The 22,660-nt window shown below is 32.8% G+C and overlaps 2 protein-coding genes across 5 annotated transcripts; one reads left to right on the top strand and one right to left on the bottom strand.

The window, feature by feature from the left end:
• Positions 1-5,517: 5,517 nt before the first annotated feature.
• Positions 5,518-8,242, bottom strand: LOC122611076 (mitogen-activated protein kinase homolog NTF3-like). The gene is made up of 3 exons (XM_043784038.1): positions 7,909-8,242; positions 6,876-7,302; positions 5,518-6,402 (listed from the first exon to the last, which is right to left on the bottom strand). Exons 2-3 carry the CDS (start codon positions 7,296-7,298, stop codon positions 5,716-5,718), a joined length of 1,110 nt encoding a protein of 369 aa, XP_043639973.1. The 5' UTR covers positions 7,299-7,302; positions 7,909-8,242; the 3' UTR covers positions 5,518-5,715.
• A 6,929-nt stretch (positions 8,243-15,171) lies between these two features.
• LOC122579247 (pentatricopeptide repeat-containing protein At5g18390, mitochondrial) lies at positions 15,172-20,966 on the top strand. Of its 4 annotated transcripts, none has more exons than XM_043751369.1 (4): positions 15,172-15,249; positions 15,429-16,970; positions 19,775-19,887; positions 20,527-20,966. In XM_043751369.1, exon 2 carries the CDS (start codon positions 15,465-15,467, stop codon positions 16,878-16,880), a length of 1,416 nt encoding a protein of 471 aa, XP_043607304.1. In that variant the 5' UTR covers positions 15,172-15,249; positions 15,429-15,464; the 3' UTR covers positions 16,881-16,970; positions 19,775-19,887; positions 20,527-20,966. The 4 variants fall into 4 exon arrangements, with proteins under 4 accessions (XP_043607304.1, XP_043607305.1, XP_043607303.1 ...); XM_043751370.1 differs by lacking the exon at positions 20,527-20,966 and adding an exon at positions 17,423-17,505 and having other exon boundaries at positions 19,775-20,256; XM_043751368.1 differs by lacking the exon at positions 20,527-20,966 and having other exon boundaries at positions 19,775-20,256.
• Positions 20,967-22,660: the final 1,694 nt, after the last annotated feature.

Genomic DNA, 22,660 nt, shown 5'->3' with positions numbered 1-22,660 from the left:
TATTAAAAGTCCACTTCTGAATTTTATAGTAAATGTATAACTAATTAATGTACCTTAACAAAAACACTTACGGTTAGCATAACCCTTAAAACTATTATCCAAATATATTGTTAAAGAGCATCGTTAATGAAGAAGGTATTGCGGTATTGCCTATTGGATAAGAGTATTTCATGGTGAACTTTGGAGATAGAAAAAAGTTTGGTCGGTATCAATTATTTAGTCATTATTATTATATAGTAAATGTAATAGTAAGTGGCTAGATTTTAGATCCGTGTCTAACACTGGACACGAGATTTATGATATTATCAATATTAAATCTTCATACATTTAAGTCATAAATTATAATTTTGTAAAAATATGATTTTAAGTGTTATATTTTGCAAGTTGTAGTACAATAATCATAGGTTCGTCACTGTCATTATTAACCTAGACATATTGATTGATATGTTTGTCGTAGTCATTCCATAAGGCACACGTTATATATAATAATTTCTCTATTATTGAATATTTTGAAATCATGTGTACTCGTAATGTGATATTATTATGAAAAATATTTAAGAATTAATATATAAACATACTTGTGATTCTGTATTTGACATTAAGTATATGTATTTGATCATGATGTGGACCCATAACACTCATAGGTTATTTTCAATTACATGTCCTATAATAACTTGATAACAATTAGAATTGTTTTTATATTCTTTGATAACAATTAAGACTCTTGATTTGAATGGCAATTGTAACTTTAAACATTAATATGCAAAACTAATAAATAAAAAAGGAGAAAATTATGTACCTTCTTGATTGAGAGATAAAATAAATCTTGAATGAAGTTCATATTGATTTGGATTTAGTATTCAAGTAACGCTCTGTTCTAAATCGTGTTTTATTCTGCGATCGTCAAATGTTTTGTAATTCCTATTGTGTTTAAAATGATGATGTTATATATCGTTATCTGTTATTATGTTTGGGATATGTATCTAGAGTTTAATTTATGTTTATATTAAATATTAAACTAAATATATAATATTTATTATTTATAAAAATATAATCTAATATTTATTAATAAGTCATTAGGTTTTGAAATAAATTTGTATAGACAATATTTCATATGTTGAACTTTTTTTAATTAATTAAATGATTGCAAATTTTAAAAAATTCTCTCAAGTTGATGGCTAAAAATATATATAGATTAAGTATTCATGGCTAAAAGGTGTAAATTATTGATGGAAAACAAAAAAGTGTTAATTAATGAGACTTTTTCTACAAATTAATATAAATATAAATATAATAATATATTTGGATAATGATTATCGGGATTTTTAATTTGTAGTTTATCTAAATGATGACATCATCAAAAGTCAATTTAATGAAATTGAGTGATGTGATTGGTTAATAAGTAATTAGTTCCACTGTCTTATAGTATATATTAAGATGCCTAGTTATAAAGTAACTTAGAGTAAGTTTATAACTAGGCATCATATAGTAAATGTAATAGTAAGTGATGCCTAGTTATGAACTTGAGTAAGTTTATACGAGTGAAAAATAAGTTTATCAAATGTTGCGTTTTATAAAAAGAGATTAGTTTTCTGGATTGTAACTATCTATGACCGAATGTCTATAGTAAGAAAAACTAAAGTTATGTGTATTGTATGTAAGCAACTTGAAAAAATGTTTATTGTATGTAAAAAAAACGATGCCACTTGTATGTGGCAACCATATACAGATGTCACTTGTCAGATTTTAATTGGTTGAAACGAAATTCTTACATATAATAAACATTATTTCAAAGTTGTTTACATACAATACACACAACTTTAGTTATTTTTTACTATAGACATTCGTTCAAAGTTTCTTCCATTCGCGAAAACTAATCCCTTATAAATAAGATGATATGTCACGATGTGTAGTACCACGAAGTTAACATGGTTCATAAAATTGGACATAGTTCATATAAATGGAAATGCTTCACAAAAATCGCAGAATATTTATTCTCACCCCAACCTTTTGTGACCACTTGCCGTACCAAGCATACTATATACTTTGTCTTGTTAACCCTGTTTTGTTTTGGTTTTTAAACTTTAGTTAATAAGAACACAACTTATAAGACATGATACTACTGCATTATGGGTTGTATTTGAATCCTATAAATGCTATCAGGTTCTTAGACTAAGAAGAATGGAGGGTTATGGGAATGTCCCTCCTCCATTATTTGGTTGACACTTGTCCACTACTAATCATAAGAGACATTCCTCCCATTTCTTTGGGATGGAGTAATGCCCCCAAGGCATTTTTTTTTTAAAAAATAATTGTTATATGTATATCTTTATATTATATGGGGGAAGAGAATATGAGGCTCTTAGGCATTAAGTTGGGTGAAAAACCCCTCACATATTTTTTTTTAAACCATAAAAATCATTGGGGCCAAACAATTATTCAAAATATTAAAATTTTGGTATGTAAAGGGTTTTTCACCCAAGTTAGGTGCATAACTGCCCCATACTCACTTTTCTCATATTATATATATTATTTATATATAGAATTAAGTTTAAACTTTGTAAAAAAAATTAATTTAATTAAAATGTCTTACTAAAAATTAAAACTAAAATTACAATATATATTTAAATTAAAAGTACTTAATAAAAACAAATAAAAACTAAAAGGAGACAATAAAACATTCAAAAACTACTGAAATCCATACTCGGCGCGAATTCGAGCCTTTTCCTCCTCCAAAATAGCTCGGTTAACCGGATCGAGATGAGACAAGTCCCTAGCCAATAAATTCATATTATTGTTTCGGATTTTTTTGGACTTGAGTCGAAGCTTCTGAAGTTCGATCTCTTGGCGTTGTTTGCCCACTTCTTGCAAATTTCGCATCTCCACCACTATGCTATACGCCTCCTCATCCGCCGCCGCCGTGTTCCCCTTCCGTGATCCCCCCACACGTCCGGCTTTTTTAGCCGTATCTCTCCCCACCGGACGACTCAACCTAGACGATTGAGGCTGCGGTTCCTCCTCATCAGTATCATTAAGGTCGAATGCAACCCTCGCAGATGACCCACACTTTGTTGACCCGAACTTTTCGATGTTGTCTTAGACCTTTTTGAACTCAGCTTACCCTGACTATTCATCGCCTCCCAATTTTCAATTACCTCCCATTTCGAACTTCTCCTCAAACACTGCCATTCTTTTAAAAAATTAAAACTCAGGTTTACAGCATTATACTCGCTAACAGCATTACTAACCAAATCCTCTTGGCTTGAACCACTTTGATAACCCGAACCATTAAGCCGAGTTATAATACCATTGAACTTGGTGACGCTAGTCCGAATTTTCCACCACTTCCCCTGTAGCGATTCAATGCCTCGATACATCGACCTATTCAAGCTTTTATGATATCCTTCTTGAACCTTTAACCAAAAAGTCTGAGCCTTTTGATAATTTGCTACAAAAAACACAAAATATATATATATATATACGGTATTTATAGGGTGACAATCAAATGAGAACGAAATTAAAATGAGAACAAATGAGAACACTTAAAACTACATTTTGATGCATTAAAAGTCTATAAAACTGACATAGTGCATAACTAATTATTATTATTTAAGTGTTTAACAACACATTGATCCGTCAAAATCGAAAAAATCTTGTTTTTTGTTGGATGCATCATATTGATCAATATGCATCCAAGATGGATGCACAAAAAAAAACGTGATTTTTTCGATTTTGACGGATCAATGTGTTGTTAAACACTTAAATAATGATAATTAGTTAAGCACTATGTTAGTTTTATGAACTTTTAATGCATCAAAATGATGTTTTTAAGTGTTCTTACCGGAGTGTTACCCTTTATATATATATATATATATATACGGTATTTATATTTATATTTATATAAAAAAGTATATACATATACGTATATTTATATATATTTTATACCGCATTTGGGGTCCTCGGATACATCAACCCAAGCTCGACATAAGGCCAAGCTTTCTGCTTCCGTCCAAGTAATTTGGGAGGAGTTTTTCTTCGGCTCCTCTATGTTATCTCTCCTTCGATGTTTTCATTTTTCTTTTTGAGGAGAAGAAACACTACCTTCGGGTTGTATCTCTTGAACCGCCTCCACGTCTTCGTAAAAGGTTCACGTAGCCAGCGGTGTATTAACCATCCGTTGTGAATCTTAAAAACAAAAAAAAAAAACATAAAACCACATATATATATATATATAACCGAAATTATGTGTATATATATTCGGTCTACATAAAAAAAAATATATAAAACCGAAAAACAAATAAAATATATATATATAACCGAAAATATATATATATTTTACCAAACATGACACCCGGTGTTTGACCGAAACCCGACGGAGAAGATGAAAAAATTGTATTGTCGTATCCATGGTGTTCTTTGTCTCGGCGGAGTCATGGGTGATCCAATGTGCATTGTACCAAATGATTGAATAATCTCCGGGTTATTATGAAGATTAGGTTCATCAAAATCTGGTTGGATAGGTGCTCTTTCATTGTTACCCGCGTTTTGATTCGAAAAAAAGTTCAAAGCCCACTAATTGGGAAACATTTTCGGTTGTATGGGAGAAAAATGTTTGATTTTTGGAAGAAGAAAATAGATATAGAAGATATGGAGAAGATGATAGATATAGATGTGTTTATGTATAATGTATATATATTATATATTATATAAATTGTGCATATAAATAAACATTGAAGGCGAATTTCGAACTCCAATGCGTTGACCAACTAAATGCCAATCCCGTCAAACGCGTTCGAAATTGAACGGGCACGATTTTTAAGATGGCGGAACGCCCCGGGACCGAAATAGGGCATTCCGGGGGTGTTAGGGGCGTTACGCACGAAAAAAAATAGAGGAAACGGGCTACTCCTCTTAGTCTTGTCAGCCAAAAACCGATGGCTAAGGTGTCAACCGGTCTAGTTCCTAACGCAGTTTTAACGATCGTTTAAACCATACAACACAACCAATATATGTAAAAGGACAAGTTAAAGGTTAAGTTGTATGTACTTCAAAACTTACTTTCGAAGTAAAATTTCCAAAACTTGTTACAGTGTCTACCATGTGACCTTTTTATCAAGAATACACAACATCACATGTGCAATGTCACAGGTTTACATGTCATGATAAGTCAGATACGTACACTAGGAATATTTGAAAGTTTGATATATTGAATAAAACATGTTTTTTTTTCTTTCGAACAGCAGAATAAAACATGTTAACAATTTAAGAAATACAATAGCAAAATGCATAAAGTTCGTCACATTCCTAAATAAGTTTCTCTATAAGCCATAACTGATTACAGAAACCAGGCATCCAATAAGATAATGAAATAAATAAAAAGCTACTCGGAAACTTCAGCATAATACTCGTATGACATTTCAAGCATATCCCATAAATTTTAACTTCAGCACATAAACAGACATGCATTTCAATCATTCTCATGTATCCAAATTAGCGTACAACAATGGCAAAATATACTAAAATGACAACAGGAGTATATACAACAAAGCTCGTGGAATTCGAATGTTTTTGAATCATGATGGTCTCAATGGTACAAATCTAAAAATACATAATGCCCTGTTGCTTATTTAGACTGAAAGACAACAAGAGCAAAAAAGATAAACAAGAAATCCTTGTCCAAACATGAAATTCAATAGTGGTGAGAGATATTGTTACCTACGCATTGGCAGTAGTAACAGCTTCAGGATGATAATGAAGCATCTCCTTCCACATCATTTCTCTTATCATATCTTCACCTAGTTCCTCGTCTATATCCATATCCAGTGGACCATGAACAGGAGGATCACATCTCGGGTCATAAAGTGAAGACATGTACGGATGATGAAGTGCTTCCGTTACACTAATTCTCTTTGAAGGATCAAAGACAAGCATCTTTTGCAATAAATCAGCCGCTAATGGATGAGCATGAGGGTAAAGTCTAGAAAATGAAGTCCCTTGTGAAAAAGGAAGAGACTTTATAAACTTTCTTGCTTTGGGGTTATCAATAAATTCAATCTCCTCTTCTCTTTGACTGCCAAGAATGTTGATAATTAATCTCAATTGGTTGAGACATTCTGTACCCGGAAACAACGGTTTTCTTCCGAGAAGCTCAGCAAAGATGCACCCAACTGACCAAACGTCAATTGAGGTGCCATAGTTGTCACAGCATAGGAGGAGCTCTGGGGCTCGGTACCAACGAGTAACTACATACTCAGTCATGAACTGATCTGTACCACTTCGGGTTCTTGCAAGCCCAAAGTCACATATTTTTAGGTCACAATTTGCATTAATGAGTAAATTCCCAGGCTTCAAGTCACGGTGGAGAATGTTTGCCGAGTGGAGATACTTTAAGCCTCGCAACAACTAGAAATTAAAGTTGGGTTATTTTCAAGCTTCGGCAAATTTCAAAATGTACAAGGGTAGAGACATTGCCTCATACTTTGAAATTGATTATGTAATTACGACAATCTGCAAATCATAATATCAATATCTGATAAAGTTGATCATGCTTCCGATTATCTATCTAGGGGTCAACTAATCGGATTATTATCTAAATACCTATAATTATTTCACAAAAATGTCTTCTTTCTCATCTTATCTGTTACTTTGTTCAATTATCGTAATCTGTTAAACACTTAAACATAAAATTATCTGTTAATATCTAAAAAATCATAATTATTGTTCACAAAAAGATGTCTCCTTTCTCATTTATCTGTAAAAAAATTTTCCGATAATTATGATCATTCAAACACTTAAACATCAAAATTCTGTTAAAAGTTTCAATATGACTTATATATTTCAAAATGCACATCCAAACACCCTAAGAATCCACTTACCTGAAAGAGGAAATATTGGCAGTGATCATTTGTAAGAGCCTGAGATGACTTAATAATCTGATGCAAATCCGTATCCATAAGCTCATAAACCAAATAGACATCTTTAAAACTTCTTCTATTGATCGGCACCATGACATCTTTTAAAGCAATAACATTTTCATGTCTAAGATGACGAAGAAGCTTAAGTTCACGTAAAGTTCTCATAGCATCAATTCGATTATCAAAGGCGTTATGTATCTTCTTAATCGCAACCTTTTCATTAGTTTCACGGTTAACAGAAGAACACACAATACCATATGCACCTCTTCCAATAGGCTTGATAGGAACATATTTTGTATCGATTTCAAACAATGCCTGCCACATAGTAAAGTAATGCTTCCCTTCCGTTCTAACACCATTTGGTGGTTCTACCGGTGTTGCCATTTTACTACATAACAATCACAAAAATCTTGTTATACCACTTTAAAACCTTTTCCATGCACTCATTTGTTTTCAAACATAAATGATTTACAGCAGTATAAACTTTCTTATTAAAGAGGAATGTATCCACATACATATTTACAATTTGTCAGCTACGGGTCTATAACCAACAACCTCGAATACTAGCTAGTCCCAAGGCCATTTGGTTACAATACTATCTATATCTATAAACTATATAGTAATGTCTCATGGATGTAAAATGTTCCAAAAACTGGTTAAAATTCTCGACAAACTCACAAACCCACACAGACGCATCACATGATAGGTAAATTAGTAAACTTTATCAATTTATTCATTATACAACAAGATCTTAAAATGATGTTAACTACAATGTAAGCCAAAAATTCAAGAACTATTAGTCTTTTTTAGACAATAATTGGGTGCATACTTTTACAAAGGCCAACAAATAAATGTCAAATTATATGCATCAAAACTTGCTAATTATGGGCAAAAAGTTCAAGATAGAAAGGACATAAAAGGAAATTACTAAAGATAGCAAGTAAGACACAAATACATATAAACAACAATAATGATAATTAATTCAAAATCATACCTTCTCTAGACCTGAAAAGGCAAGAAGAAAGTCTATAAATTTCAATCTTCTAAGCGGAATTACGTAGAACAGTTGGTGGGCATTAACATGGGTATGCTTAAAATTGCAACTAAATCACAAAATTAAGCATTTTTATGGTAATTTTGAGGTTAAAAAACAAAAACCCAATTGGGTATAAACCCTAACATACCAATTAATGGAATCTTGGAAAAAAGATCTGATCTTGTTAAGTTAAAAGTTAACTTATATATGAAGACAAAGAAATAAAGAAAGAGAGTGATAATTGGATCTGTAAAGAAGGAAAGATGTGTATATACATATACATATAGAGATAGATATACAATAAAATGTTTAAAACAAGGACAATATAGAGAAAAGGAGAGTTGGATTCGTTATGTTGTCGTGTTCAGACATCTCTCATGAGAGAAGTTGACTGGATGGATCAGTAAAAATTTATATATATGGAGTGGGGCGTTGAGGAAGCAGACCAGACAAAATGTAAACACAAATCCATTGTTATTACGGATTTTTATTAGATATAAAACACTACAAATCCATGCTTATCTATTAAATATTAATCGTACTATAATATGAAAGACAATAGTGTATCATGAAATAGTTTATACTTACTTTATAGGTTAATTTAGATATACTATTTGCTGTTAACATATATATATATATATATATATGGGAAAGATAATTTGAGACCAACTAAAAAAAGTCCAAAAAAGGAGCATTGATTTTCGTAAGTTACACACCACCATCATGATCTACTATGATATACAAGACTTTTTTGTAAAAACACTAAGACTTTCCAGCGACGGGCCCACAGAAAAATCATGTGTAAGTTACTTACACATGTGTAACTTAACTTACACATGATTTTTCTGTGGGCCAACTTACACATGATTTTTCTGTGGGCCCGTCGCTGGAAAGTCTTAGTGTTTTTACAAAAAAGTCTTGTATATCATAGTAGATTATGATGGTGTACAAAAATCAATGATCCTAGTTGGTCTTAAAATAAGAGATGGTCTCAAAATATCTCACCCCTATATATATATATATATATATATATACGAGGGAAAGTGCCCGCGCATTGCGACGGTGAGATGGTAAGGGTGATAGGTCATATGAGGTGATAAGTCATAGAGTGTGTTAGTCAAATTCTTTATCCGTACGGGTTTCGCCCTCGTATTTAAAAAATCGTCGAAAGTATATCGAATGACATCTCTAATGAATGAGCATGAAATTTTAAGAACACCCATATAATTTTTACAATTTATCGATATACGGTTTTTGAGATAAAAGATTTTGAATAAATTAGAGTAATAAAATGATTTATGGAGGAGAGAAAAAAAAATGAATAGTAGAGATTTAAGGGTAATATATGATAAAATGTTACAAATGGTCCATGTGATTGTTCATATTAGCATTTTGACCCCTGTGTTTTTTTTTCATTGCAAACGGTCCATTTGTTTTTCATTTTCGTTGCCAATGGTTCATGACACTAACTTCTGTTAGTTTTAAGCGTTATATACCCTCACGTGCATATCACATGAGGGTATAATTGTCATATTGCCAACCTCACGGACTATTTGTGATAGTAATCATTTTCTTTAATTTAATATTTATAAATGTATTTATATTTAGTGATATACTAGAATTTTAACCCGCGCATTGCCGCGGGTTTTTGTTTCAGCGATACGTCATGCAACTTTAATTATTGCGGATGTTTGTTATTAACTCGGATATATTACGTTTAAGGGTTTTCAGTTTTGTAAGTATATCTATACGAATAAAGCAAAAAATAACAAACTTTATGAATACGTTCAAGTAATTTTTAAACGGTATAATTGTAATTTTGTATGGTCTCAAAAGAAAGATATCCGGTTAAAAAAAAGATACCTACTACCTCCATATTCAGATTTACAAAAGCGTGGGTATACTTTTGAAGTTTACTCACTTATCTAAATATTACCACCATTTTTATTTCTCTCTCTTAATGCCTCTGAGGCACTCATCTCTCTATTTAAGGCTTTAAAATTATTAATTATGTGGTTCTCCAACGTATATGTTTTTTTAGTATAGAAACAACCTTTTTATTTTGGATTTGTTTTGGGTAAAAGAATCGGGCTTCCCCGTTACATTATACTACATCTTTTGTTTCTATAAAGTAACCATTATCACCGCATCTACAGTGCACAGGCGTACAACAATGCCAACACCATTATCAACAGTCAATACTGTTAGCGCCACAACCATCACCATCTCTCATGATATGTGTTGTATAAAATGGGTTCCAAAGGATTCCTAACCACCACCCTATTTCGCCGTTGCAACTTCTTGCAACAACTGCAGTGGACTACCGCTTCAATGGTGATGCCGATACTCTTTTTGTTCCAGATGTCAGGTGTTTAGGTTTATGTAATGTTATTGCGATATCTCATTCGTAAGTTATTGATTCGTGTACGGACTGTAGCTTATTTTTACAAATCTGGTATTATTGAATCTTATTTTATGTATGATATGGACGCTTGTTGAGTTGTTTTTGTAACAAAAGTTTTATTTAGTCATGCATAAGAAAGTAGTACTTCATGGTTTGATACTTGTATTTTGAATTTATGTAAGAGTAAGTTGCTACAAAAGAAAATGAGGGGGCTTTTTCTTTCACAGTGGGATAAGAATAGTTGTGGTAGGTGACTGGGTGTACCAACAAAGTAAAAGAAAAAAAAAGGTACTGAGAGAAGACACGTGCACGCAAGTTATTTATGTAAAAACAAGGAGTTGTAACTTATGCAGATATGGTTGTATATTATACTTTGTGCATATCAACTTGTAAAAAACAGGTTGGTTTTTAGTATATAGGGTAAATGCATATCTATGTATACCTATCTAAAATCATAAACAACCCCCAAATTTCAACAAATAGGTGCCAAAACAAGACTAGAGGAAGACTCTTTCACTGTATGAATGATTGCCTCCTATATGAAATGAAAAAAATACAACTAAAAAAATAAAATAAAATTTGAAAACCTCTTCCACCCTTTTTTTCACTCCGCCTGGTCCTCTTTCTTTCTTTCATCAAAACCCAATATACATGGCAACCTTTTCCTATTATCTCCTATCTTTGCCACTATCCTTGCAACCTTTGTTTCTTTTTTTTTTCAACAGTCATGACTAACGTCGATATATATTTTTATCGTTTGATGATACTATAGTAAAACTGATTATTCAACTACAAGATCTTAACATGCATTGTTAACCGAAAAAGAATGATTTTTTGGTGTGCATCTGTTTCATTATGGCTTTTAAGATTTGGTATGATAGTAATTATATTTTTATAATTATTGGATGCACTTTCTTTATTGGAGTGCATCCATTGATATTTATAAGTGAATATTGCTTTGATGTCTATATAGTTTTGTGCATCCATCTTACTTGATGTTTATGTAGTTTTGTGATGATGTATTGGTAGATTTGTGATTTAGGTAGATATAAATGAGTTGATTATTATGTTTATATGAAGAAGGTGAAGACAGGAGAAAAAGAAAAAATTATGTATGTATAAAATTGAATGGGAATGAAAGAAATTTTGGGGAATTTTTAAGGTATAGATTTCTGAAAATTAGGAATGAATAGTATATAAGGATCAAAAGGTTCGGAGAAAAAATTGACCGGATTTTGGTGGTGGTGGTTGTAGGAAGAAAGAAGAAGATGGAAGAGGAGGGAAGAAGAAAAGGGTGTTTTTTATGTAAGTGGACGATTATACCCTCACTAACGATCTGAAACTGATGACTGTTTGTGCCAGGGACTGCTGGCAACAAAAGTGAAAAACCAAGGGACTGTTAGCAACAAAAAAAAGGGGGGTAAAATGCAAATATGAACAACCATAGGGACCATTTGTGACATTTTCTAGTATTATAGATATATTAGGTATAGAACTATAGATGTTTAAATTAGTAAATAAAGAAAGATGGTAGTTTAGGTAGTTCAAATCATCTTTGGAGATTTTAAAAAAGGGCAAAATGTTTTATAAGATACGAGAGATAGTACACGCGCGTTGCGGCGGTGAGATGGTGGGGTGATAGGTCATAGGAGGTTATAAGTCATAGAGTGTGATAGTCAAATGTCTTAGCCGTACGGGCTCCGCCATCGGATTTAAAAATTCGTCAAAAATATATCGAATGACATCTCTAATGAAAGAGCATGAAATTTGAAGAACACCCACACAATTTTTATAAATTATCGATATACGGTTTTTGAGATACAAGATTTTAAATGAATTAGAGAAATAATGATTTATAGAAGAGAGAGAAAAAAGAATGAGTGGTTAAGATTTGAGGAGAGAGAAAAAAATGAGTGATTTGGATTTAAGAGTATTATAGGTATATTAGGTAGAGATTTTTAAATTAGTGAAAAAAATAAGGTAATTTAGGTAGTTCAAATCATCTTTTGAGGTTTTATAAAAGGCAAAATGCTTTATAAGATAGTATATAGTAGGGGTGAGTATGGATCGGTTTGGTTCGGTTTTTGCCTAAAACCGAAGCCAAAACCGATCCATTCGGTTTTTAGAAAACCAAAACCATTGGATTCGGTTTTTGTTCGGTTCGGTTTCTCGGTTTGGTTTGGATCGGTTTCGGTTTTTTTAATAAATTTTTGTTTTTTTTATTTTTTTATAAATATTATGTTATAAATTTAACTTTCAATTGTTAAGAAAAAAATATGATATAAAAATTCAAATACAAAGAAGCTTTTTATTAAGTAATTATATTTTTTAGGTGTTAAAATTTGTATAACTTTTATAAAACGAATTGTTTTTACTGGACGTTTTTATTAAAAATATACAATTTGTATAGATTTGTACAATAAAAAGATAAAAAGATTAAATTATTAACATATTTATAAATTATAAGTAATAAATATAAATGTAATATGATATAAAAATAAAATAAATTAAAATATATTTAGTTCGGTTCGGTTTTGATCGGTTTTTTGGCATATGAAACCGAAAACCGAACCGATCCGTTTGGTTTTTAGAAAACGAAAACCAAACCAATGGATTTCGTTCGGTTTTTTCGGTTTGGTTTTCCGGTTCGGTTTTTGCTCACCCCTAGTATATAGGGTTAAGATAAAATGAGTTCACCTAAAAAAAGTACAAAAAAAGTACATTGATTTTCGTAACTTACACACCACCATCATCATCTACTACAATATACAAGACTTTTTTGTAAAAACAATAAGACTTTTCGGCGACGGGCCCACCAAAAAATCATGTGTAAGTTACTTACACATGTGTAACTTACACATGTGGTAGTCGGAGATGATCATGGTGGTGTTCGGAGTTAACTTACATATGTGTAAGTTACATGGACTTTTTTTAGGTGGACTCATTTTATCTTTCCCCTATACATATATAAAATTCTATACTATCAAAAGAATAGTAAAGTTACATGTGAAAAAGTATTTAAAATATCTTTATTGATTAAATTACATTTTTAGTATTGTCGTTAAAAAAAAAATTAAAAAAAATTACATGTTAGTCATATATATCTTTTAAAATATCAACATTAACTTTTTACATTATTTACTTTTACATCAATTATCTCACCATTCAACGCCGCCTCTATCACCGACCGTCTTACCTCACCATCACACCATCGCTGCCACAAATACCACCGCATTGCGTAAGTATGGTGCTAGTTTCTTTTGACACAAATATGACGTGTAACATCACTACCATGTAACAACGGGAGAAAACTCGTGTAATGTTAGGACAAATGGACAACGTAATTGTGTCGTCGATTAATGGTTCAGATGATGATGACAGTGTCTGACGGCCTCGAATGAATATATTACACTTAACATGCGTTAAGGTTGTAACAAGAATTATGAAGTTATTTATTAAAATAATATATCATTTCCCTTTCCAAATTGAAAATGAGTAATTTTCAAAAAATGGGTGTAATCTTCATATAGTACTTACGGATGACAATACATTTGCAATAATAACCAATATAAGATTACTTTTAAGGTTTTCAAAAATAGATGTCATCTACGACATGAGAAAAATCTATGAAAAAAATCTCGAGGACAAGATTTTTTTTAAAAAGGACAAGATTAACGCATTTTAAAAATCTTAACACATTTTGACCACTTATCCCTAGTACCGCCCTTGAAAACTCGTGTTATACTCGTAAGACCATCTTTAACGGTCAATGTATGTTCCAACGTTTTTGGATTAATACACCGAGTTTCCGATGTATTGTGTTAAAAGAGTCGGTGTATTCACCGGCCTATTGGGCCAAAGTGGTAGCCAAAACACTGAGTGATGAGCATATTCTATTGTTAATCTATTTTCAATATTATTTTTTCAATGGGGCAATATTAATTGGTTTGCAGGTGATATGTATATTTACAGAATAGTCATATTATTTTGAGAAGTTTACAGAATAGCCCCTGAATAGTATAAGTTTATTTTATTAACACATTCTTATTATTATTGTTAATAAATTTATTAATTAATGTGGTTACTTATTTAATATCATGTTTTTTAATATTAAGATTAATGATGATGCGACACCAATAAACTGTGATTTCAATGTGGGGGTTGATGCTAAAAGTGGTTCAGTGTGTTGAGTCAATGTTTTGATGATGTGTCACCAATACACTAAGTTTCAGTGTGATAGGTTAAGAATGGTCATGTCCTTACATTTCAAGTGGAAATATTCGGATTATTCAAAGTAGAGCATTACATTAATTAATACAAACCCTTGTGCCTATAATTTGGCAAAAGTTCATCATGGACTCATGGAATCGAAACATAAATTATAAAATCACCGAAAACATGACAATATTCACGATAAATAGTCTGGTCACCAACACTTCTAACTGGACCCGAACCTGTTACACTAGTTATGAATATAAGGACACGGTCGGTGTTGAGTTGAGCCAAATGGTCTTGTACTCTTGTTCGATATCGAGATATGACAGTATTTAGGATAAAGAGTCCTGTCTTAAAGAAATCATATACGAATAAAATATCCAAGACAATTGGATTGACATTTAAAGTTAAAACCCATTTAGTTGTCCAATTTTTGTAAAAGCTTTTTTGGGCCTTTGGACTTATTAACCCATTTAAGGTTGTCCAATATTTCTAAATATTGCATACCAATCCCTCAAAAATCAATGAGCGACAAATTTACCTTCTTAATCTATTTTGACTCTTCCGATTTTTCATATTGAATTATAAAAAAAATAAAAATACAGAGAAGGAAAGCAAAGCTATGTCAGTGTGTTTTATCAGTTAGCAACATTTTTCATGAAGACAAGTTTCAGTTACAGGTTGAATCTCTATTCTTTTTCGACTTTTTAAATGTCATTTTCGATACATAAATATATAGATTATATAACTCTGGAAAAAAAATAAAAAATGACCCATTTAAGCTATACTAATTTTTGCTATATTTATGTAAGATATGTTATAAAAATGGTTTAATCAGAATTATTTTAACATTATGCAGGTGCCAAGTTTCTTGATTTATGTGTAAAGATTGTGTATGCATAAATTCCCAATGCTTAACTTAGTTAGATTGATAGTTGTAAAAAGAATCAGTCCCACAAATGCCAACCGTATCGAAATTAGAACCCTAAAAACTGCGGTGACCGATTATTTGAGTAACGGCGGTGGTGATGGAGGAGAGGGAAGAAGTGGGACAAATGATGATTATTTTGCTACCATTCATCATATATCTAATATTGTTCGTCGTGATATATATTTAGAAAGGACTTTGAATAAAATGTGCATTTCAAGGATTGTTAATTCAGAGTTTGTGTACCGTGTGCTTCGTAGTTGTGGTAGTTCGGGTATTGAGTCTTTTCGTTTTTTTAATTGGGTTCGTACCCAACATCCTCAGTATGAACCGACAACTGTTGAGTTTGAAGAGTTACTTAAGATTTTAGCTAAAACCCGTCATTGGGAAACCATGTGGAAGGTTGCACATCAGATGAAGATACAAAAGCTCCCGATTTCTGCGTCTGTTGTTTCGTACATCATTGAGCATTATGGTAAGAATGGACTTATCGATCAAGCTGTTGAGCTGTTTAACAAGTGCAAGAATTTTAACTGCGCGCAAACTACTGAAATATATAATTCCTTGCTTTTTGCGCTTTGTGAGGTCAAGAATTTTCAAGGGGCTTATGCTTTGGTTAGAAGGATGGTTAGGAAAGGAGTAGTTCCAGATAAGAAAACGTATACGGTTTTGGTTAATGGGTGGTGTTCTGCTGGAAAAATGAAAGAAGCCCAAAATTTTTTGAAAGAAATGAGCGATAAGGGGTTTAATCCGCCGGTTCGTGGGCGAGATCTTTTGATTGATGGGTTGTTAAATGCGGGTTATCTTGAATCAGCTAAAGGGTTGGTTAGGAAAATGACTAAAGAAGGATTTTTGCCTGATGTGAGTACTTTTAACTTGTTGGCGGACGCTATTTGTCAATCTGGTGAGATTGATTTTTGTATTGGTCTTTACAATGATGTTTGTAGAATAGGGTTATGTCCGGATATTGAGACGTATAAGATCATAATTGCGGCAACTTCAAAAATTGGCAGGACTGATGAGGCCTTTAGTATTCTTTATCGATCCATTGAGGAGGGAAATAAACCGTTTCCGAGTTTATATGCCCCAATTCTTAAGGGACTTTGTAGAAATGGAAGGTTTGATGATGCATTTAGTTTTTTTAGTGATATGAAGGTGAAGGGGCACCCACCAAACAGACCTGTTTATACCATGCTTTTAAAGATGTGTGCACGGGGAGGCAAATATGTCGAAGCTGCAAATTATTTGTTAGAGATGACCGAGTTTAAATTATCACCCATGTCACGGCACTTCGATATGGTAACTGATGGATTGAAGAATTGTGGAAAACACGATATGGCTAAGATGATAGAAGAGTTAGAAATATCTCTGCGTGGTATGTGAGTTGTGAGATATAACAATAGTTTTGACCTGCGGGTCATGGAAGAGATATAATCATAACTCATCAATAGATGTTCACTTGCTGCTTTGTTGGTAAGTCTTCCTTATATGTTGTAACACTCCCATGATTATCTGTATTCATATATATATACATATATATATATATATGAATATATCTAATGATTTAACGTTGCTTCACCCATTACCTTAATGTAAAGGTGGCCAAATGGGCGGGTCAGATGTGTCAGTTTAGCAGGTCAAAACAAGGTTTATGGGTATATGGTGAAAGGGGCCTGGCTGGGTCGATCTGAATTTTTTTTTTTTTTCTTTTTTAAATATTTAATAAACCCTCAGCGTAACATTTGGTTATTATGAACTATAGTAATTCAATAAGAATCTATTTTGTTATTAGAGTGATTTAGGAGGTTTGAAAACACATTTTGGCGACTTTTGATCATTTCCTTTCAAGCTACAATCTCATTGCTTACCTTTTGACCATTTTAGAAATTTAACATAACCCAAAGATATATACTTTTTATTTTTAGGTTTCACATCATGAACAGGTTCAATTTGTCGCTAATCAGAAAATTATCCTTGGTGTGTAAGAAAGCATTTATATTTGTCGATGGTGAGTGTGGCTGATGTGCCAAATCTAGTTAATGTTAGCCAAACTAGTGCTAGTATGTATTAGTTGGTGTACTCATAGGCTTGTAGCATAAATTGCATAATTGAAGATTTTCGTTTATCATTAGTCTTTTAGTTATGAAGATACAAGAGATTCGTTATTACAGTTGATGCCAGACTTATACAAATTCGAATGTGATATATAGTTTTATTCAGATCTAACGCCAGGACATACTCTTAATCGTGGCAAAGATTTATTGATGTAATTCCCAATCTACATAAATTGCTTTAAAATAAATTTCAACTTTGGAAATCAAAAAGTAGCTTGTCTGACTCTGATCTCAGTAGTCAGGTTGTATCCAGTACTAAATGTCAAAGGGAGGGGGTGTTGGAGCTCTATTTTTAACAAAGCCACATTTCACCAACTTTCATTCAGTTACTCATAACTTATTACCTTGAATCTCTGTTCCTTAACTAATGTGTAGTAATAGTTACTGAACCGAAAGGAACCAGAGCTGAGAACCCAAAAGGAAAAACCTAGCCCTAATATACCTCACAGGCTGTAAAATCGCATCTGAGACAAAACATAAAAATAGAGCAATTGAGACTACAATACACAATTACACAGACACTAGCCCTTCCAACCCAAAATTAGTTGGGATAGACTAAATAAGTAAATATAGAATGTGAGGTGATCCCCTAAGGGACACAAATGATGTCTTTCCATATACTCTAGACTATGGCTAAATCATAAATAAGTAAACAGTTAAGTAGGTATATGTGATGGGGGGTTTTTTCAAGTCACTGATAAGAAAATTCAAAGGAAAGGAAATTTCTAATGAACGAAAAAAGTCTTATTGATAAATTCTTTTATTATATAGTTGTTACTAGAGGTGGCAAACTCTGCCCTGGTCAGCATGGTTTTGGGTCAGAATGGGTAGTTTTGGGTCAGGTTGGGCTGACCGCAAATATTTTTAATTTTATTAGTAGTTAGTGTGTCAAATAAGATTACAAAATTTGCATTCTTTCAGTAACAATCTAATAATTTGAATAAAGTTATTAGAACTTAGGAGAATTTCGGCTTACAAAGAACACATTGGTAGACTTTCGACCCGTTTCCTTTTTTTACTTTGCTTATCTGGCAAACTGGCTTGTTGGGGATAAAACATAACTTGAGTCGACCCGTTTCCTTTTAAGCTAATGTTTCTTTTCACTAGTTGCATTCTGGGCGCCACATATAGTCTGTCTTGTTATTCGTTTTCTCAGAATCTTGACTTTATTATGGTATGCAAACCATACAGAATCACCTCTCAGGAGTAAAATAATCCTGAATGTGGCCACCATGATTTTGGCATCAATGCCATGCATGGATAAGAGTTAAACAGTCATAAATAGCATCTCTGATGCTATCTTTCATGAGCAACAGGTTTTTGAACTTACATGGTTTATATCATGTAATGAACTTAACATCAAAAGAATCAATACTTCAAAGCACTCACTACCCTCTTTGAATGAAAGACGTACTCTGTTCCTAGTAAATTATAGGTGTCTATTGGAATATATTCATTTGAAATTCAATACCCATTATGATACTCCTTAGATTGTTGAGCTATTCTACATGGTCTTGGAATCTTGGAGATAGAAGTGGATGCAGGGGCTTTTTCTGAGCTTTATATTCCCTTTGACCAAATATCAACCCTGACCATACACAAGTTACAATTGAATATAGATAGTATTTTGGAAGAAAACATATGAAACCTGGAGTTCAAAATTCCAATAATGAACTTAAGATGAGTTATCAAAGGTGCATCACATCCTGACTCTTTACATCACATGGATCAAAGTCGAGTTGTCATGTACTTGAGAACAAGGCATTGGCATAAGTCATTTTGTCTGTAGTTGTTATTTACCATCTATTGCCCAGTAGCCTTTGTCTCAACCAGTATTAACTTAGCCATCTGAACCAGGAATCATTTGTTTGAGACTTGTAGCTTTAAGTGTGTACTACTTTCTTTGCTACTAAGAAAAAAGTCAATACCGATTGACAAACCATGTGTTTGACGCTCAAAAGGGGAAGTCAGACTAGCTATTTGGTACTCTGTTGGAGCTTTGTTGGTATCAACAAAAAAATCCCAATTCTTACAATTTTTTAGACTTTTTTTACACGGTTCTTTTAACCATGACTTTGGTCAAACCCTATTACATGTTTACATTGGTTCATATAGATGTTAACTTCGTATATTAACTATGACGATGATGATTCCTTTTTGCAGGATCGTAAAACAAGCTTGGTAGAAGGGCCTATTGGCCATGGTAGCTGATATGTGCGGTTTTGAACGTTAATTTGGTCAATTTTGGTGTGATGCTGTTCGAAATACACGCAATGGTTAGTGATTTGATGTGCTTTTACTTAAGATTCAGGGTATATATGCTTAGCCAATAAGGCTTGTTCATGAAAAAAAATTTGATTCCTGGATTCATTGAATTCAAAAGCTAATCTGGACATATGGACCTTGTATGCACTCCCACGTTGTGGTAGCTTGCTTGCTAGATACTTGCAATACTTAGTCTAATCTCATTTTCTATGGTAACTTGTGGCATGTCTCGAGCCCACTTGTTTACCCAAATTGATGGGAGTCTAATCACTTGTATTGTATATAACAGTGTTCTAAGTATTTATAAATTCCTCAGGCGTACCGCCCTCCTTTAATCGAAAAATTAATAAAAATAATATAACCTGATTCTTGCCATGATATCTCCTATTCTCTTTGAGTCCTTGTTTATGGGCAAAATGCTACAAAACTGGTTATGATTCTGATTTGGTGATTATTTAATGTTAAATATCGTATTGTATGGAGAAAACTACTAGTTATTTTTGGAAAGTGATAATGACCTCCCTAAGGGACCAAGGGTTGAAAATATCTTATTACACGCATAAAAAGTAGTACTTTATATATCAATACTCATCCATTGAATTTTCACATAATAAAATAACTGACAGTCTTATAACCTTTTTTAATCGCAGAATATATTAATAATAAAAACTCCTAGAGAGGTGCTTGAAGCTCAAGTACAATTACAAATCTTAAAAGCAACACAACTACATCTCCAGACTCATCTGGGGATTTTAACTGCAAGGACTGCAGAATGCCACTGTTTGTGGTGTTTTTGGTGAAGTCTCATACAAACCCTGAGGACACGCTACAACACGAGACAATCAAATCCTAGACTCAACCGTAACTGTAAACTCTAGATGAGCAAAATAGAATGAGGGTTTTTTAAGCCAATCTTCACATATGATGTGAGACTTTCTGTGCCCGTTCGTGTACCAAAAAAATGAATAATTCACAATCACGTCAAAGAAATCTACTTGTTTGAGGATTGAAATTTTCTGTTATTAGGCTACCCAAGGTAGGTTAGTTTTTTTGGATGTACTCCGTCTAACCGGCGTATTTTTTTCCGAAACTTTCTTTGACCATCCCCCAAGATTGTACTTAACGGATTTGAGATATCGAAATGTTATCCACTGGACTACAGTCTACATTGGAGATAGTTGCTATATTTAAAAGGTCGACTTAATATATCAAATGTAAGGATAAAGTAGACTTTTTACAAACTAAAATTTGCATTACATACATCTATATTAAATCGTAACTTGTCTTTGAGCATTAGCTCAATGGTTGAAATACCATCCCCTTATACATGAGGTCTTGAGTTCAAGCCTTGGGGAGAACATAAGGAAGTCCCTTTATGAGGGCTTGGCTTGGGTATACCCATGTTCAAGTCTGAGGGGGCAGGGTTTACCCATATTGATCGTCGTGCCTTCGGGAGGATTAGTAGGGGGTTTTCCCCCTATCGGGTATTTGAAATAGGCATTTCTACTTCGAGGGAGCTCTCTAGCGCGGACCCAGTTAAGACAACGTATGCTAGACCTTCCGCTGTCGAATCGCGACACGAAGTTTCCAGCGAAATTCACCTTTCAAAAAAAAATAAAAATCGTAACTTTATTGTTGACTTAGCTAACAGTAGTGGAATATAAGTATTAATCTTTGTTTTAGTTGAGATCAGTTTTTGATTATTGCTTTCATGCGTGCTGAATTGGATTTTGTTTCTTGTGGAGTATGAAATAAAATCTTCATGTTTCCACTTTAGTAGATAAACAAGAGTATTTTTGGGTGCTTTTGTGACCAATTGGTTTAGACATATATCTTGAAACTAGTTCAGTGTCTTATGGAAAAAGTATTGCACTATCTTTAATTAATTCAATCAAGTGTATAAAGAATCCAAATCAACTTTATTTTCTTTTCTGATATCATAGTTTATAAGGCAGGAGGGAGTACCAGTCGGGTACTCATCGGGTATGCCATGCCCGATCAGCTATACCATGGAGGGTGTTCGGGTAAGGCTCGGTTAAAAGCCCCGATCGGCTACACCATCGAGTAGTGAAACCGATGTTGGGTAAGGATTTTGGAACGTTGGAAGCCAGTCCCCCCCCCCCCCCCCCCCCCCCCCCCCAACGGCTAGATCTGGATTTTTTTAAAAAAAAAAAAAAATTAATCCACTTTTTTACCTTTTCACCCATAAAAACCCCATTTTTCTTCCAATTTTCACTGTTGACTCGGATTATTCTGAGTGTTAGTTTAAATTTTAATTATATAGTTTTATTTAAGTGTTTAAGTTTAAGTATTTTAGTTTTATTTATGTATTGTGGTTTTAAGTTAAATGAACTTATGTTTTATGTTTATATGGTTTTAATTATATGTATTAAAATTAAATGAAAAATAAAATGAAATTGGGTAAGAATTGGGTATATATTGCAAGTGATTTGGGTAAGAATTGGATAGTTGTGAGTTGGAGAGTTTTAATCGGAGGATGAATTGGGTAGAATTGGGTAAAAATTATGTATTCCCTCCACCCTAATGAATTAAGCATGATGTATGTACCACTGTATATGATAACTTGCAGTTCCCATTCACTTTAATGTTTGCCACAAAGCTAATGATCGTATATGACTATGCTTTTATAGATTTCTAGTCGGTGCTTATAAGCAAGTGTAATTTGAATCTTTATGGAGGGACAGACTTTAGAATTTTTGAAAAGGTATTTATAACTTATAAGTGTGGTGGGAAGATATGGTATAATTACAATGAAGATGAAAT

This window comes from Erigeron canadensis, chromosome 8 (genome assembly GCF_010389155.1).
Source record: "Erigeron canadensis isolate Cc75 chromosome 8, C_canadensis_v1, whole genome shotgun sequence".
Lineage (NCBI taxonomy): Eukaryota > Viridiplantae > Streptophyta > Magnoliopsida > Asterales > Asteraceae > Erigeron > Erigeron canadensis.
This window is presented reverse-complemented; position numbering and strand designations above follow the sequence as displayed.